At 37.6% G+C, this 19,694-nt stretch overlaps 1 protein-coding gene across 2 annotated transcripts in view; it reads right to left on the reverse strand.

The window, feature by feature from the left end:
* The window catches only part of SBNO1 (strawberry notch homolog 1), a 35,286-nt gene that overhangs the window by 15,250 nt on the left and 342 nt on the right, over positions 1–19,694 (reverse strand). The window contains exons 1-15 of one of the 2 annotated variants that reach the window (XM_026058897.1): positions 18,941–19,442; positions 13,313–13,446; positions 12,609–12,713; positions 11,400–11,709; positions 9,117–9,217; positions 7,806–7,902; positions 6,507–6,667; positions 5,284–5,417; positions 5,045–5,135; positions 3,939–4,100; positions 3,619–3,754; positions 3,438–3,543; positions 2,024–2,177; positions 539–721; positions 220–317 (exon numbers count right to left, since the gene is read on the reverse strand). In XM_026058897.1, the coding sequence (XP_025914682.1) occupies positions 220–317; positions 539–721; positions 2,024–2,177; positions 3,438–3,543; positions 3,619–3,754; positions 3,939–4,100; positions 5,045–5,135; positions 5,284–5,417; positions 6,507–6,667; positions 7,806–7,902; positions 9,117–9,217; positions 11,400–11,709; positions 12,609–12,713; positions 13,313–13,444 (1,970 nt within the window). In that variant the 5' untranslated portion in view covers positions 13,445–13,446; positions 18,941–19,442. Of the gene's footprint in view, positions 1–219; positions 318–538; positions 722–2,023; positions 2,178–3,437; positions 3,544–3,618; positions 3,755–3,938; positions 4,101–5,044; positions 5,136–5,283; positions 5,418–6,506; positions 6,668–7,805; positions 7,903–9,116; positions 9,218–11,399; positions 11,710–12,608; positions 12,714–13,312; positions 13,447–18,940; positions 19,443–19,694 lie in introns of those variants that run through there. The other variant, XM_026058896.1, reaches the window with a different exon arrangement.

Below are 19,694 nucleotides of genomic sequence, written 5' to 3' on the forward strand. Positions count from 1 at the left end.
TGGCACAAGCAGAACTAGTAACCAGCCAGTGGTTCACGTGAGCAGTACTATCAGATTTTATGTACAGGAAGCTTAAGCGAAGGACACAGGTACCAAAGAAAATCCAGTTTCCTGAGATTTGGTGCATCCTTTGCATGCGAAAGCACAAATTACTACATGCATTAYGCTGCATTCAGAAGGCTGTTTCAGAAAGGACAGTTCCGAAACTTCAAGCCTTACTTTGCTGTAGAAACAAAGTCATTCAGTTCACCACCACCTTCCTCCAAAGCTTCTAATGTCCTTGCTTCTCCTGTTGACTGTAGTCCAATAACAACACACTGAAGGACAAATGAATACAAGATATTGTCACTGAGATTAACTTGTAAATTTATTTTCTGCCTGCATTTCTGCTCATTAAATAGCTTCAACGCCAGAAAATACAAAAGCATGCTACTACTATACCTTTGAAAATATTTGTTATAAACAAAAAGTCTAGTAACCCTACATTTCAGAAAAAATACTTATTAACTTATTATTTAAAAGGTCTTCACCAACTTACTTTTCCATTCTTGATTTCTTCTCGAGCTAGTTGTACCACCCTCTTCACTTTAGATGCTATGCAAAGGTACTTGAAAAACCTCTGATGGGCTGACCAAAACTGACCCCACATGGACTTCTTCATTCGTTGTTCTGCATCAATAAGATCAGCTGCTTGTTGAAACCTCTCTCTGGCACTAACCCACTGAAGAAGAGAGTGTTAATTGTTTTACATGTTGCATTTCAAGGCTAAACAGATATAAAGTCCAAAGTAAGATAGAAGCAAAGTTTACAAGTTAGCATCATGTGGGACTGCAAGTCAAGGAATCTCATCATATATCAAAGCTCACAATAAAGAAAACAGCAGCTATGTCTCATTATGAGAGTAATTATGTTTTTAACTTAATGAAAAGCAGATACATTTACATTACTACCAAAGCAAGCATACACAGTATTTTCTAATTATCTAGTTTCTCCATTAATACACTCAGGCTAAGAAATGAAAAAGATCTGCCCATAATTAAGTACAAGCAGATACCAAAAAGAAAAAACCCACCGCCTTCAATTTGAGAAGAGCATTTCGCTATACCTTTTAAACTTGTCTAAGACAAGAACATTAAAGCCAGGTTTCTGCATGAGATTAGGTAAAGTAAGTTTTGGACACAAGTTTATGAATATTGCTTAAAAGAGTCAGTAAAGTGAAATGCTGTTTGAAAGCTGATGTTATACCTGCCTGAAAGATAAGTTTTCATTATTGCAGCTATGCAACAAATACTGAGTCATGCTTAAGTACCTGTTAAGCAGTTAAAGAGCCTGCTCGTTTTAGTCTACGTTCAAAGGAATAAATACTTTCTATTAAATACACTAATGATACTGTACAAGAGAAYGTGCTCTCAGGAAAAGTATATGGGCAAAACAAGTAAGAACAACATGAAAAAGATAACCAGCAGGAGAATAACTGAAAATAAAACGAAAAAAGGGAGGGGGRAGCCATAGCTTGGATGCTTTGGATTTGATCTGTTGTATAGGTAGAATTTCCACCCTGTACTGTTTAATCAACAAGCACATACTCAACCATTATATTCTAATGAAGAAGTGTGTGCAGTCTGTCTAGTGCCTAGTCAAGTTTTACAGCTTGTTTTCAGCTTGGTTCCCTAAAGCAGAATCAGAAGGACTGGAGGGGTCAAATATGACCAACAGGTGAACAGCTTTATCTTAGGCTACCACAATCCAGGTCCCTGAAGCACTGCTAGKAGTCAGTGGGTCTGGCAGACATTGGAAGATACCCCAAACTAAACTTTTTATGGCCCAGAATAAAAACAAAAAGCTCATGCCAAAGTCTTAAACAGAGACAACTTTACACTAAGATGAAACAAGTAGGGGCCATTTCTGTCTTTCACAGAAATCACAACACTACATGCAACTTCAAGAGCATTTGAGTTTAAACCAAGTAAATTCAACTTCTCACAGTTCAAGATAGGAAGTGAATTTAAAAAGGCATTCTTACCAGTTTCACAGATTTATTGTACATTTTAACATAGTCCTGTGAAAGCAGAACTTCGTCAATTTTGAAAGTTACACCTGAAAAACTCAACTGTCTTGCTATGTACATTCCTCGCAGTTTCATATCCATAGCAACTATTTCCATGGCACCAACACCCCTAAAATAAAGGAACAAGTCAAGTCAATATTAGCATTTTCAAAAGCAAGAACTTGTTAGAAAAAGCTCAAGTGCTTTAGAAGTAAATAGCATGCTTACAGATGAGAAGAAATATATTTTCAAAACCATTAATGCTATTCAGTTAAACACACTGAATCAGGTGGTCTTGAAGTTTAGCCTCCATACAAAACCATATCCCTGCCTCATGAGCATTAACTACAGCCCAACACATAAGAACACTCAAACAGTACTTTTTCTGAGTGAGCTAACATGCATTAGGAGATAATATCTTACAAAATGTAATTGGATAATGAAGTTGATCTAAATATATGAAAAACCTTGTATTGCAGTTTTATGAACTTCACTGGGTATTTAAAATAGGGTACAGGTTGTATTAAGTTATTCAGATTTACGCCAAGTGAAAAATAATTAAACTGGTAGGTAAGTAAGTTCTCTTCAACAGCAACAAACCTTTAGCAATACCTTGAGAGCAGAGAAGTCAACTGCAAAGCTAACCTACTCACAAGCTTGGGCCTGTARTTTCATTATTGCTCATTTGATATGTACTCAGTAATGAAGTGGAGGCTACACTTGCACAGTCTAGAAAAACCATGCATCATGTAGATGGTATGCGAGAAGATGCATACTAAGCTCTACTGTAGCATTCTGAAGTGTTCAAAATCCTTCAGGCCCACAAAACAGAATATATTAAAACGCTCACCTACCAAAGAATGCAGCAGTGGCATTTTCTATTGAACTCTCAGGTTTAGTTTTCTTTACAAGTTCTGAAATATGAAGCACCTTTCTAACTTACAAGTCTGCACAGCATAAGCAACAGAATACATAATTTCTCTGAACTGGATTCTTAYGCCAGAAAGTATAAGAACATGTCTTCTCCCTGCTAAACTGCATAAGCTGAATGCATAAATATTAAAAGGGCTTCTGCTTATAACGAGATGTTGACTGTACTGAGCACATACAGCATGTTTCCATGCTGATCAGCAAAACATTTTCAATCTTATAACACCCACACTTTAGAAGGGCTATTTCCCCAGTCAACTTCTAACACTCACAAAATCTTCTGTGAACGAGGGAAAAGATTTTTTTGGGGGGGGGGGCTAGATTTAGAAGCTAGAGGCAGAAAGTTTTAGTATGACAAGATGAGTTTGCAGAGGACTATGAGYGAGTGAAGACAAAGGAACTGGAAAGCAGAGTCAATCACAACCATATGCGCTATTGCTAGAGCTCTTTAAAATATTACCTTCTTTCAACAGCCTGAATAAAGTCACTGAATTCCCTAAATGGAGTTCCTTCACCCCATATTCCAAGGCGGTTCATATATGCCATATTTCTTGGCTCAGACGCACCTAAGAGAAGAACACAGTCTATACCAATGCCACTAAAAGCATACAGACATTTAATGCAAACCAAGTAGTACATACCTGTGGCACTAGCATAAACAACCCTAGCTTTTGGAAGTTTATTCTGAAGTTCCAACACAGCCAGACCTGTTTTTGTTGGTTTTGATGAACCAACAGGACACAAATTCTTAGCTTTATGACACTCATCAAATACAATCTGAACCTTAATTAAGGAAGAACACACTTTTTTTAAAGCTAATTGCTAGTGTCAGAGCATGCAYACAATCCATTACTGTCATGAATAATGATACATAAAAATAACAGCAAATAAGACTATCTTTAAAGATGTAAACTTAAATAACAATTCAGTTATGATCAGCTGAACTCAAGATAAAGGATACAACTCCATCAAAGTCTTCACCACACCAATGAAGAAGTTGCTTTAATCTGGTTTTGTATTTACCACCAGACTGACTTTCACCAATAAGAGAAGAATAGGTGGCAAAAATGACACCCTTCTTCACACTTCCATTATGTTTCGAAGAAATTTTTCCATACTTGAACTGCAATAAAAAGAAAAGAAATATTACAGAAATTATTTGAAATAGATCCCTCCTCAGATCTATCTACCTACTATAGGATTAAGGCAAGRTGGTGATCTCAGCCTTGAAGTTTGTACTCTTTAAACTCCCTGGATCCCTAGGTCATGACTAGGGCATAGCTGGCATGTGGAARTTTGGTTAAGAGGTTATATGGGCTGTGCTTAAGAAGACTAGATCTGAGGTCTCTAAAGATTAACAGTCAAGTTCTTCAACTACACAGTTTGCTTAAGTTAAATACAACTAACATTTAAGTTTCAATGCATCACTTAGAACTAATAGGTCAAATGTATTTATAGTTGCTACTGTAAATGACAATTTCTAGAAGCTTTGTGAAGTCTTAGTGTTCTTGCTTTGTTTTAGAAACTTAAAATTAACTTTAAATTCAGACAGTGAATTCAACCAGTAATCACTCTGCATTTTATATTAATGGCTAACTACACACAGATGCAATCTCTGAAAATAACTTCACATGCTACTGCTATTTGAATAATAGACTTTCTTGGCATTTATTAAAGTATTACACTCAGTACATATAAAATGAGCACTGGGGATGGTGGGATAAAAAAATGCCAAAGTCTACAAGATTCAAGGTGTATTTCAACTTCTAGAAAATATTGTACTCGGTAATGTCAGTATTGGCTTGAAGACTAATGTTTCAAAAAAACAAAAAAAACAAAAAAACCACCCAACACGCTAAGAGTTAATCCTACAAGGGGCCTGTTTACACAATTAACTTAAAGCACCGTGTGGTTCTTCACAAGATTAAGGCCTGTCAAACAAGATCTAGACAGCAAGATTATTAAAATTAGAACAGTCTTACTCTTAAAACAGTTAACATGCACAACTTGTCACACAAGCGTACCTAAAGTTTTGCCTCAACTGTACATAGTAAAAAGTTTCCACACCTTGTTTAATGAATGAACCAAAATGTTTTTTGCTCCAATATCTCTCAAGTCTCTTTCAGCATCATATTTCAGATCGTTTGACACGCTAAACCTGAAGATATAAAACAAAGCATACACTCCAAGTTACAGCAAAAGTTTAAAAAGCAGTTAACTAAAACATTTGTCTGAAGACAGATTACATTGAATTTAAGTACTATAGTCACTATAGTGTTTGCTCTAACAAATCCTGACACACTTACCAGACTGCTCTTTTTCTGCCTAACAGGTAATTTTCATAGATTATTCCAGCTATGGTCCTTCCTTTTCCTACACCAGCACCATCACCTATCAAGAATCCAGCTCTGTCTCCATTAGGCAGGAATGTTTCATGTTGCTGTAGGAGAAAGAATAAAAACTTGTATTCATTCACCAAAACACATCACTACATATTGTCAGAAATGAGCAAACATATGACACATCCTATGAGATGAGACCAGTTGTCCACTTAGCCAAGTACTCAGTCTCTAACAGCAGCAAGAGAGGATGTAATTTAGTGAGATCACATGAGCCTGACTACTTTAAGTGGTCCATTCCTCTCACTTTCTTCAGCATCCAGAATTGCTGTAGAAGATACATCCCTGTCTAGCCTTTTTAGTGTCCATGAACAGACCTGCTTGTCCATGAGTTTTTCCAACTGCTTTTTTGAACCCACTGATACATGCCTCCATAGCCTTTTGTGGCAGCAAGCTCCAGACATTAACTACCTACTGTGTAAAGAAGCATTCTTTTATCAGTTTTGAACCAAACTGCTATGAGTTTGGTCAGGGTCCCTTTCGTTCTTGTTTTTTGTGATTTGATGAACAGTTCCACGTTTGGCTAATCCACTGCCTTCTTGATTATGTAAACCTTTGGTGTTATTCCCCTCCATTTTTCTCTTCTCCAACCTGAGAGGTCCCAGGTTTTTTAGTCTCTCTTCCTGAGGCAACTTCTTTTCTTCCATGATGATTTTAGTTGTCCTAGTTCCACTACCTTCCTCCTTGAAACGCAGAGACTAGAACCACACACACAAAATACCAGATATGGGTCCACCAAGGTTTTTATATAGCAGCAAAACAACACCCAAACTCGTTCTCAATTCCCTTTCTCAGTGACGCCCAACAGCATTGGCTTTTTTGGATGCTGCTAGAGCAGCACGTTAAGTTATTTCAGAGAAATAAAAACAAGGACTCCAAGATCACCTTCCTGAGTGTTATGATAGTTTGAAATCAGTATCATGTAAGTCATTTAGACTATTCTTCCCAAGGTGTATTACCTCACATTTATCTACACCAAAACGCACCTGCCACCTTTTTATGGAACTCAAACCTTTCCACTGTTATTTTTTTTGCTCTTTAAAAAATAGGCATAGTTGTACCTGTCAGATAGCATTTTTTCCCTCTTAAATTTTATGTTACTTTTTAAGGTCTACTAATACCTAGCATACCTGGGCTGCATAAGTGATTGCTTCAAGTTGCAAAGCTGACAACCAGCCATTATCAATTGTTTCTTCTGATATTGATGTCTGGTACCACACATCAGGAGGAGTTACACTGGATAATGAGCTGGTTTCCACTACTGGGTCAGGATGACGTAGACCAATTTTTACTGTTTGGGAAGGAGGGTGGGGGGGACGGGGGAGAAGATGAAAACATAATAAAGAGAAGTTCTTGTTGTTGCAGCACAGGTTAATATATTTATCAAAGCAAACTACAGTTGTCCAATGCCAAGACTGAAGTCAAAAACAACCACATTTCACAGTAACTATAAGTCTTCAGAAATGGAGTGTCAAAGAAACACCGCATCACATAAAGTAACTCTATCTGAATTTATACAATTGCAAAACTTAGCTTTTTTTTCCTCTTCTCCCCACCTTCCCCCAGTTTTTAGGGATTAGATATATGAAGTACATGAAAATATTTTATGTGTTTGAGAGAAACTGCTCTGAACCTTGCCTTCCCCAAAGACCAGAGGCCTCAAGATGCCAGAATCACAAAAGTAACATTCTTTTTACTATTTATATAGTGTTGTTTTTGAGCAATATGAGAGGAGAAAAGATTTAGAACAGACATGGTTTAATTGCTGACAGATCTCATCTGTGACATTAAAAATTAACCATTTAGCTACAAACCACATGCAAAATTAAGTTTTTGCTTTGCCTTTACAGCAGTATCAGCAATGTAACTAGGAAGTAAAATTACAGTTTTTTTGTCATTACGATAAGGAGAAGGGAGAAAAAAGGGCAGATGGCAATTAACAGTTGGAAAAGATTCACCCAGTCAGACTTGTTTTGCAAATCTAAGCTATAACTTAGGAACAGTATAGAAAGAATGTGCTTAGGGTCATTTCACACCAAAAGACTCAAAATGGATTCTTAAGTGCAGTAGTGACCACTTAATCCCTTTACAAAATAATTTCCTTCTTAACAAAGCTTCTTAAAACAGATTGAAGAAGAAAAAAAAAGCCTGATTTTGGTTCATCAGCTATATTTTAGAAACAAGCACTGCCCAAAGATACACTAAAGAATTCCTTTCCTATTCAGACACCTGTGCAGTTTCCAAAACTCACTAAATGCTGGAGAAGAAAAATTTCCTAGGCAAAAAAACAAGACCACAAATTCAGGTCCTTTTTTATTTGATTCAAATATTAAAGTTATAGTATTTTGGCATGCATGTTATTTACTCTTCTGTTACTATTCAGTTATCAAAGCATTTCAGTCTTGTGATGTAAAAAAACTATGTCATACATTTTATTGGCATATACTCAGCATAAGTTTCTGCATGGCCCATTTCTTCTTCATCTTCTTCCTCAGGTTCCTCTTCCTCTTTTATTGCTGGCACTTTCTGAAATACAGAAATACTTGCATTAGTCAAACAGCATCTTGTTAATGCTCCATGTCCTGGAAACTAATCTGAGAAATGAAAGGAAGACAAACTTGAACATTTTAACACATGCACTAGTTGAACCAGCGAGCAGCAGGGAAAAAAACTACAAAAGGAAATGTAGTTTTCTTAAGCTCTGGACAACTCTTCAAAGACAGAATTCCACCCAATCAAATGAGAATAACAAAAAGTCAGCGAACTTTTCTTTTACAAGGATCCAAGTGCTCCAAACTCACATAAGCAGCAGAAAAAACACCCCAAACCACTGTTCTTTATTCTAACAGCATTTTAAATCTAAACCAAGACTTAAAGAAAATTGCCTTTAAAACACAAGAGCTAGATAACAGCCAAAAGCTAACTTTCAAATACACCCATGAAATCTCCTGCAGTTTCACATTCCTTAAGTAACTTCACAGCTTAGGGGAATAGTTACAGTAGTCACTATAGTTATATGCAATATTTTCTGAAACCTAGTAGTTATGCATTTTGCTGTGGTCTTGGTTAATATATGAATTTAAAGCACTCTAGATTACCAGTCAAAATCTTTCACAATTAATAATTCAATATTTAATAAAAAGTAGTCATCTRAAAAACCTACTGTATGCCAGGCACTCTTCAGAAGCACCAGTCATCATRTACTTCAACCTGAGTCTATCAGTGAAGCTGCTGAAACTCAAGTACTTACAGCACCAGAATGTGTTTTCATTACAATTTGAAAGTATCGAAAGAAGATACTCAATTTACATCTTAAATCCAACAGCCCAGAATGTCAATCATGCTAGAGAAAGTCTCCCAGCTTCTTTGCTGCTACATATCTAGTTATACAAATAGGGATATTTTAAAAGAAAAGGGTCTTAAAACACAGAGCAAAGGAGCTGTCTACCAGCTTTAATAAAGCACATCCCTCTGTCCACACAATGAGGTCCTGTTAAGGACAATAATTTCCTGGAATTCTCATTTAACACATAGGGAGTCTGCTCTGTACAGCTGTTAGTTCTATTCACCTAATAAAGTACTTATCTAATGGAGAAACTAACCTTTTTCTGACACAGATGTACTCAATACAATTCTACAGCACAAGAGGCATACTCGAGCAACCAAAGAAACTAGTTACAGGAGGCTGTGGCCAATAAAACAGACATTCATTTAGCAAATTAATCATTTGGACTTCTTACCATAGTAGGTGAAAAGCTTCTCATTTTAATGTCATTTATCCATATTCTTGCTACCTCTTTTGTGGAAGCCTCCTTCTTCACTGCACCATTGCTTAGATCGGCTATAAAAAAAGAAGTTGCATTTTACAGGAATTCCCTTGAAACAATGACTCAAATTAACATCCTTCTCTATTAATGAGCTGGAAGAGGGCTTTTGAGACATCGAGTAGCACACTGATGCTTCAAGAACACTGTCAACATATTTATCCAAAAAAGAAAAAAAAAAAAATCTGAGCAAGCATGGAGTTAAATCCTGTTATTTCTTTGATAAAACTTACCATCCAATACCACTGCATCTGATGCATGTGTGTATTATTTTCAATACTCTAAGAAAAGAGACCGCCACCAAGTCTATACGTACTATTCAGAAATACTTCATCTTGTGAGCCTTTTGAGTTTAATAACAAACCAGAAACCTTGGTGCTTCAATAGAAGTTAACTTACCTGGTCTGGTGGCATTTACCACCTTTGGAGAAACTACAATTATTTCTGTAAAAAAATAAAATCATCATTTTGGATTCAATTGTTTTTAAAGTCTACATGGGGATTCTTTAAGAAAGAGATTAAGTTTCCTGTCGTCACCCACATTTGAAAGCAAGTGGCAATAGGGCTCAGTACAGAACTAAGATATATTTCTACTAGGACAGGCATAAGATATTGAAAGGAGCTCTCAAGCTTCCATTAGGTTGATAGTCAATGCATGTATTAAACTTAAACACAACTGATCCTATAAACAATTAAGACACCCTGCACAAATAAAACTGCTTCAAAGAGGTCGCATAATTTAAGTTTTTAATATTTTTAAATTAGAATTCCTGCTGCACAAGTTCCATGAAAAGACCATGTTTCCTTCCACGATCTTTTCTGCCTTGAATTTTCTGCAAGTATTTGTCAAGTTTCTTATAAAGATGATGAGAGATCCAGAAACACAAGTATATAAATAAGACTAGAAATGCAGTTCTAGAAGCTGCATGTCTCCTTTTCACTTATACAAACTACACATTAAACTAATTTCCGCACTTGTGCCACTACACCAATTATTGGGTCTTGGTGATTATCTATTTACTTATGTGCTTCTGCCAGTCTTCATTTAGCACAAAAGGGTAAGTCAGAAGTCCTATAAAGCCTTCTCTCCCAGCTCTCCCTCACTGCTTTACCCCTCAGCTTTAGTTGGCGTCTCAACTTCCATTTTTGTCAACCACTCTAGAACAAAAAGCAATGAAACAAGACGACTTTGTTTGTTTGTTTCAGTCCTAACAGACAGCCTCATTTTGTGTACTTCACCTGTACATGAAAGAAAGCAGGTTACCTCCTACTCTACCTATAAAAATAGCACGCCTTATTTCAGCCACAATGAAAATGGAGTAACCCATAAGAAGCCTGCATGCCTTTCAGAAAAGGCAACAATAGAGATGCTTTCAAACAAACTCAACTAGTCTGATTTTACCTCCCCGCTAAATCAGAATAACTGAAAAGAAACAAAACTAGCATTTTTACATAGTTTTCTGGACAAACTGTAATTTTAAAATAAACACACACGCAGATTTTCCCTGACATTAAGCTATCAATATGCAAAAAAATAAAAAAAGTAAGAGACCATGAAAAGGTATCACAAAGTAAAGATTCAGAGTGTGGTAACAAAATACTTGTGGCATTTAAATTAATACCACCTTTAAGCAATAACATGGAAGAGGCAAATTTTAGGACCCTAAGTGTAACAGAACAGATCTGATGCTTCCCATGAAATATACAGGGATTTCTAGTTTCTTTCCAGGGAGATACTTTACAAAAACTTGCCATGATAAAATACTAACATGCACAAAAAAATAAAAAATAAAAAAAATCTAGTTTGGAAGATATAAGAAGGAGGGGAAAAAAAGTATTGTCATTAGTCATAATGCAGTAGAATAGAATCTGATGCAGGTTCAAGACAAACAGCTAATCATAAACTCAAGTGCTATAACTTCAGTAATTTTTCATGTACTAATTTTCACAATTTGCCAGTTGCACACTAAAATCTCCTTCTCATTCCTTAGAGTTAAAAATCAAAGGTTTCAAAAACTTTTAAAAATCTGTTATTTTGTATCACTTCACCCTGACTTCTAACAGCTTGTCAGGGCTGTTTTAATTCACCACAGCATTCTACAACTTGGTGGAAATACAAGACCTGCAAAGATCTTCAGATGAGATTATCTCAGCTTTTGCCTGAAATATTGTAGTTACGAAGAATGTAAGAAAACTCACTTGCTGCTGTCGCTACTGGCTGGGCAATATTAGGAGGTGGCTTCAATTTCATTAGTTCATTAAGACTATTATTCTTTAGCAGATCTTTCAGCTGAATCTGGTCCTTTGAAGGTGTAGTGGTCAAGGCATTGCGTACTGCTGGTGCTGCAACAGAGGGTCGAGTTGTTGTGCTGGTCTGGATGATTTTTGCTACAGTGATAGTCTGCCTCGTAGTTGTAACAGGTGTGGTTTTTGTCATCACTATAGTAGTCCCCAAAGTTGGAAGCTGATTTATTTGATTCAGCACAAAGGTTGTGGTGGATGGTGGTTGCTAGAAAACAAAACAAAACTTCATAAGTAAGAACAACAACTGAGGAGATTTTTAGATAATACTAAAAAAAGCAGACCTTATTTGCCATTCAACTAGGAGTCACCAGTTTAAGAGACTTGTAATAAGGACTGTCTTCACACGACACTGAAGGTGCTAAAAATTATTATTTATTAGTCCAGCAGTCTGGACAAGAAATGTCTTTCAAAACTTGTACCGATATATTGCTACATATATTTTTGTGTGAACTTCTTCTATTTTAAGGTAAGAAGAAGGAAATAAAAGAATAGGATGAAGGATTCATCACCTAGACACAAAACAACTATTGTACAAAAATCCTGAGCTGTACAGAATTTTATACATACAAACCAGCTGCAGAATTGCCAGGGTAAATAGCTTACATTAAAGTATACGTGCACCTTCTTCCTTTTTCAGACACTCCTCATTACAACCACCTTACTGCAGATCTATTCCTTATATTCTCATTTTGAGTGTAACTACCACAGAACGGTTGAGGTTGGAAGGGACTTCTAGAGATCACCTAGTCCAACGCCCCTGCTCAAGCAGGATCAGCTAGAGCACSACTGTGGCGCTCAGAATTCTCTGCAACTACAAAAGGCGGTACAAAGTTAGGACACAGGAGACAAGTTCACATAACTTTCACATTCCCAGAATATGCCTGCAGGGAAAATAAAAGGCACACTGGACCCCTCCAAACATTTTTCTACATGTTGCTTGTCCTCTGTCACACAGATCTCACCAACCCATGGGTACRCTAAGCTTTCAGGGCCTTAAGTACAGGTAGTACTGAGATGATGGCAACAATCAGTATTTTACAATCCTACCTCCTTTGCTACATTTACTAATGCACACATATAAAATCCTGCAGTGCCAGTTCTTACCCGAACATTTAATAAGGCTGGAGTTGATACAGTCTCTGGTTCTTGTTTCACAGCAGCTGTGGCCTCAGTTTCCAAGCCTAGTTCTAATGCACTAAGTGGCACTGACTGCAGAGGAAAAAGTAAGCATCATCAGGCACTCATTTTAGTAGGAAAAAATTTAAGTCTAAATATCCACCCACAAAATGGACACTAGCAGTGAAGTCTTTAACTGTGTCATTAACAGAGGTTTCACTGAAAACACAGATCATCAAGCCACTGATTTCACATTCAACGAAGTTCCACATACAATACCTTTTTAGTTAAGTACTGTGAAAATGTAATTAGTTTTGTGATGTCACTGTTTGACATACTACTGTTCCCAGTCCACATTTGAAATAGTTTTACATTCTTGCTGTCATGGAGATTAAACGCCAAGTGAAATTACTTTTTGCTCATTTTATAGGAAAGCAGCTAGACTCCAATGATATTAGAATCTGTACAGAAACATGACAGCATATGCTTATACTGAGCTAAGCAGTGTATTTCAGGTTGCTTTTTTGTATAAAAAGTTTAAGATGCACTACCAAATGATCTCCCAGTCTCAGTACTAGGAAGTATAGAATTTATGAGAACTCCACATTCTTTAAGCATTTACTAAGGACCTCCCCCATACAACAAGTCAGAGCTCTTATGTTTTCTAGCAATAGTTATGTTCATGTTTTAACCTGCTGAACAGCTGGAGCTGGTGCTGGAGCTGCAAGAACCACATCTGGAGAATCAATATCAAATAGATCATTTGGACTGATTCCACTCTCACTCAAAGCAGCAAGCAACAGATCTTGTCCTGGCTCCACCATCTCTAAAAAATTAGACCATAAATACAAGTTACATTAAGTTTTGGCTTATTTGGCACACACTCACATTTGTAGTTCCCTTTCCTAGATTTAAGAGCATATTCAATGCAACTATTTGTATACATAGTTTCACTTTCTAGATCTGCCCCGGGTCTTTTGTTGATTTGTAGATTCTTCCTTATTTTTATAGTTTTTTTTTTTTAAAGATATTTTCATTACACCCAAATTTAGAAGGGGGTAGGAAGAATGAAATAGCTTACTATACATAAAATATGATCACACTCAGATTAAAAGAAAAAAAAAAAGATGACCTCCCTAGTTTTCACCACACAACGTTTTTAAGCATTCCATGAACTATCAAGAGGCAGAAGCGATCAGACTGTTATGCTAATGATATGTCTTTCTCAGTGAAGCACGCTGAAGAAGGGATGCACAATTAAAACTCATTTAGTTTATCTTGTAACATTAAGTTAGTGATAAAAAGCTTACAAGAAAAGCTTTTATTTCTTGCTTGCTGTTCATTAGGAAATAATTAATTCATTGCAGAAATTTTGCATAGTGGAAAGGACAGACATTGCACTATTACAGTATTTTAACTACATTATTAAATAGGACACTAAAGTCATGCCATAGGCTCCTTTATGTGTGGGGCAGGCAAAGTTAAGTTCAAAAGCTACTCCAAACAGTGCAAAAATGTATTAAAAAAGTTAAATACTATGTTTTAGGATGGAAGAGGAAAGACGATGCTTTCCATTCTCCCAAGAAGGAAGTCAATTTGCCATAGTACTAAGACAAATGTTAAATATGAGTCCACATCACTTCAGCTGCTGCCTATATAGTCTAAAACCCACCTCAAATAGAAAATTGCCCTTATTTTCCTGTTTAGCCACACACCCCCCCCATACTGCCTATTGGTGACAAAACGTCTAGACATAAGAAAACTGAACATCTATTCCAAGGCAGATAAGTATTTTTTCCTTGTTAGATATATCTGTTCATTGACTCCAAAACATCATTCAACTGTATCTTTCTCTACTCTTACAGCGAAGCCACATTCAGCCGGGTGGTCAGACATGTTAGGACATTTGGCAGAACAGGTAATTATTATAATAAAGCACTTGGCACTTAATTCTTAATCTTCCTAGTTTTGATCTGTCCAGAAATGGAGGGATACCTTCTTTTAGTAGATTAACATTGACATGGTGACACAACAACTGAAATAATGGATGTAAGGTTCTGGGACGTAGTGAGGATTATTTTTAAGTGTGAACAAAGACTGTACATGCCCAGAAGAATACTGAGGCAACAAACAGTAACTGAGGGAACTGCTGTGTCAGAACTAGACTGTGCTTAAAAATAAATAAATAAAAGGACACCTGAGGCGATCAGATAAACTACAAACCAATAGGGCCTTCTACCATTTTACCAGGTACAGAAGTAATTAAGAAACATAAAGATACCTAGCAGATTTAATTAACATAGTTGCTCCTTCAAAGGATATCACCTCCTGCTAGTCTGCCTCTTAGAACCCTGAATGGGTCAATAAAAATGAACATGAGAACAGACTGTCAGCTTTATCTTTCAGTGGGGTTAAGCCTCCCTTCTCAAAAAAGGGGGCTACTATATCTATATCCATATATATTTTTTAACACAGGCAATAAATCTTTAATTTTCATCAGGCCAAAATATTGACAGTGATCATCATATCTAGTTTAGAAGCTTATGGCATTGTTTACTAATTAGAAAAGAGTGAGAGAAGAAAGATGAGCCTGCAGATGAACTTTAGCTTATACTTTTGGTGTTAGGAACTTCGGAGCAACCATTGCAAGTGAAATTCTGTAAAGAAGGGGAATTGACCCTAGTTATCCCCTCACATTGGCAGCTCTGAAAGACCTTTGCAATTGTAACTTTACAGTATTGATCTGGAAAGGAGAAATGGGCACTGTTCTACATAGTGTAAACACCTCTGTTCAACACAGTCAAATAAAAACGTCTAAATGTAGATAGAAAAAGAGAATGCCAGTTATGTCATTATTTAGTCTGCATGTAGTTTTAGTCAAACCATCTCTAAAAGGAGGTATGACTAGAACAAGAGAGGTAAGTGGCTACATTAAAAAGAGGCATGGAAAGTCAGAAGCTTGGGGCTGTTTATTTAAAAGAGAACTAGGACAAAAGAAGAAAAAAAAGATACTCAAGATAATTTCTAGTCTACTTTTGTAATGCAAGAAGGAAAAGACTTTCTATGAAATTGAGACTCAAAGCAAAATCGAGATTAGAAAAAAAAAAAACTTATCTTCCCCAAACATCATAAAACAGTGCCAAAACCTATCAAGTCTGTTTTAAGGTAGTCCTGGATACGTTAAACTTGACTTCAATTCTCCATCTTCAACCTTTAAAAACCATGATGATGGCTTGGATGTCTTGAGCACAGACTCACTGACTTAAGAAAAAAAAATATTCCTAGCAGAAATACTTTTAACTGCTTAAAGTCTACATTCGATGACTAATGATAGAAACTAATACAGGAATTCCTACACTTCCAGAATAAATGCATTCAATTTTAAATCAACCTTCTCTTAGTAGAGCTGTCTTTACATAGAAGTCCCCCAGCTGCATCCCTCTCATGCTAACCCCAAGTTTTAACACTTAAAAATTAATGGTTGCTAACAAACCAGCAAAAAGTGAAAGCACAACTGTTCACTTGTCTGTCAGCCAGTCTGGACAATGAAAGTTAGATTAGTTTCACTTATTTTGTTTCTATACACTAGGAACAAAGCTGCATTGTTTGAAACTAGAACAAGGGGAATTCTCAACTTCTAGAAGTTTTACATTAAAATTAATAGCATCAATTTTAGTTTTTCATGAAACTTCAAAAATAAAAAAAAATGCATTTCTCCTTTTTTCCCCCCTTATCTAGTTCACTTGAGTAAGGAAATTAAATGAGAAGAAACATTAGAGGAGAAGCTGCATCTTGATAGCTTAATTTGTTTTTTTTTTGTGACATATGCTAGTCAAGCCTAAAATGTTATCAAGTCGAAACAGCTCCATAATCTTACAAGGTAGGAGGCTTCTTAGTTAACATAAGTGAAAGCGACTTTATCAAGCTCTGCAGCGCGGCTTTGGCAATACTATATAAGGACCTGTTTGCCACATCTTAAAAAACTCCAAAAGAAATTACTTATATAAAAAAAGTTGTGAATATTACAAGCTGTTCCCTGAGCATTTCACCAGTGGAAGAACTGTTCCAAGCATGCAGAATCTTGCAGACAAGGTTGTCTATGCTTAGTCAGGCTGCCCAATGTCACTGAGCAAGAACCAACCTGTTAGATAAAACTAAAAATATATATTTATAAAATTTCAATAGTAATTGTGCATCAATTATTTTCTTTGTATTAATAAAGGAAAATGGTACAACCTACTGCCATTTCAAAAAGGGATATCAAAATTTATTAAGCATTTTTGTAAGGCGGTATACTGCTAATGAATTTAAAGTTTGATAAAAAGACAGTTTCACTACCACTGTGCAATAGGTAAATTGCTGATTTAAAGAAACAAAACCAGAATGCCATGTTTAATATTATGACATGTATCCATGCCAACCTGGCTCGCTGTCTTCCCCGCCCCCCTCCATTTTAGCTTTAGTGGAAAGGAGGAGGGGAAAAAAGAAAAAAAAGAAAAGAGTCAAAAAACACATGTCAAGCAACCTGCTCTCCACCCCCATTTCCCTTAAGAAAACTAACGGTGGAATCCTAAATCATAGAAAGGCTTTCAATTTCAAAGTCTCTGGCATCACATTATAGCGCTGTGTACCTGAARTACTTATTTGTAAATTACAGCAAACTCGGAGAGCACAACTTGGCCCAAACCACAAGCTAGGTACAGCTATTGCCAAACCCTTCAGACAACTGTCATCTTTAGCATGCCCAATCTGCAAACTTAGGTTTTAATGCTTGGTCTGAGACTATAACGTAGTTAAGCAACTTTTGTTCTCTTTTTAAGACAAGGGCTTTTCCTGCTAGCTTTCTGAGGAACCTATGTCATTTGAACTATACGATTGCGCGCTATTATCAAGATAAAAATTTCACAACCCAGTTTGCAGCCCCTCACAACAGAGATGTAAGGACAGCTAGCCCCCAATCCCACGAGASAGGGCTCTGGATATCCAGATGGGTTCTCATCTCATAGCTTTCGGCTGCGGAAGACAACCCCAGTAACAACAACAAACCAAAAAAACCCAAGCCCCTCTGGTATTTTCCAAACCACTATCCAATCAAGGAGTACAAGGCTAATTACTGAACTTGCCAATCCTTACGTGCCTTAAGAGCAGCAGTTAATATTCCATTTAAATGTACAAAGTTGATCTTTTGTTTTTTGTGAAGAATGATTCCAATCCCGTAAAAGTCGTAAGAGTTTTTCAAACACCGATTGTCTCTCTAAAGTCAAAGCTTGTAAGGTCACACAAGGTACAGCTGAGGATAGTATGAGTTTCAGCTCTGGATTAAAGCTGCAGTAGGACTGTTTTGTGAAGTTTACAATAGTCAGGACACAGTCTAAAAATGTGACATTCAGGAGTTTCTAAAATGCTAACAGACTAGATGATATGATGATTTGGCTTGAAATTAGTTTTTAGACTACATGGTTGGAAGTGCTAACTTATTAGCTAGTAGTGGAAATTTGTTAAGTAGCAAAGACCCAGAAGAGAGAACAGCAGTAAGCAGTATCTCCCTCAATATATAAAATATTCCTATATACATGTGTGTGTATATACATATATATTCCTCAATGCTGGTCTTGGACCCAGTTCTAGTTGCACTTCAGCGCACAAGAAATGCTTCAACCATATCTGCTACCTATTTCAATAGCTTTTAAGTAGCTGTCCACCAGTTTTCACACCAAAGCACTTGTTCGAACATGACAACAAACTACCCAAATGTTATTTTTAAAGATCAAGATTGTGTCCAAATATAACACAACAGGTCAGTAAACAAGATATAGAAAAGCAGTTTGAATGCCATGCTGCTACACAACTTTTACCATAGTAAGTTATTTGCTTTGTATTATGACTCAAGGTTTTCAATTTAGGGGAGAAAAAAAATGGCTTGCAAGACAACCATGTATGTTCATTTAAATCATTTTTAATCCAGATACAACCTATGTACTTTAAAGCCAGACAGTCTATCACTGAGTTAGTTCTTAACTACAGAGCGAGTAAAGCAAAAATAAAGTTATTAGCATGAACAAATGACATAATACTAAATTACCCAGTAAATCAAACTTAAAAAAAAAAGTTTAAACTATTACTCTGAACTTTAACAGGTACCACAAACTAGGCTACAAGCATCTTGAAAAAACTGCAAGAGCTCCAATTTGTATCCTTCAAACAAAGCGTGGAATACAGTCAGTTAAAAATAATAACGAAGCAACTAAACCCAGAAAACCCACAAGGCCTCTTCCCCTTCAGAGTGTTAAGAGCATTTTTTATGTTAAACAATTACTCACCCTAGCAACCTCTGTTTGAGGTGTGCTCGTTAAGAGTCGCAGCGCGCTGGACTTTGAGGTTCGGGCTGCGGCCGCGGCGGTCAGTCCCACCACGGCTCCCCCGGGGCTGCGGGCCCCCCCGACCGCTCCGCTGGGCGCCCCGCGCTCCCGACCCGCTCCCCAGCGCGGGGGGCAGCGGCTCGCAGCCTCGCCACCTTCCTCACCAACACGTGTTCCGGACATAAACTTCCGGGTTGGGCTAGAATTGGCTGCGTAATTGTGTCCCATGCACTACTTTTGTTTTCAGACCTTCATCTCTTTAAAGATCCCTTTAATAGCGTTAAGATCGCGGGGAAGGGCGAAAGGTTGCGTTTCACGGCAGCATTTWAAAAACCACTCGAGCGCCCTAAATCAAGCCGCCGCGTTCGCCCAGAGCGGCTCCGTTCCAGACCTCCGCGATCCGGCGAGCCGTGGCAGGGGCGCACAAAGGCGAGCGGCTCGGACAGCGCCGCGGCCCCGATGCCATGTTGCCTGAGAGGCGCGGAGAGGGGAGGGAGGGAGACGGGCCCCCCGCCGCGGGGCCGCCGGTTTCGTCAGCCGTTAGCAGCGCGGCCCTGCCGCACGCTTCCCCGGCGCCGGGGGGTTTCGCCGCCCGCCGAGGCGGCCCCACCGCCCCCGCACCGCCTCGGGCGCAAAGTTTGCCCGACTCGCGGGGAAGCGGCGGCCCCGCCGAGACAGCGGCGCCCTCCCCCGTGCGCCGCGGCGCTCCCGGCCC

This window comes from Apteryx rowi, unplaced genomic scaffold (genome assembly GCF_003343035.1).
Source record: "Apteryx rowi isolate R43461 unplaced genomic scaffold, aptRow1 scaffold_15, whole genome shotgun sequence".
NCBI classification, from domain to species: Eukaryota; Metazoa; Chordata; class Aves; order Apterygiformes; family Apterygidae; genus Apteryx; species Apteryx rowi.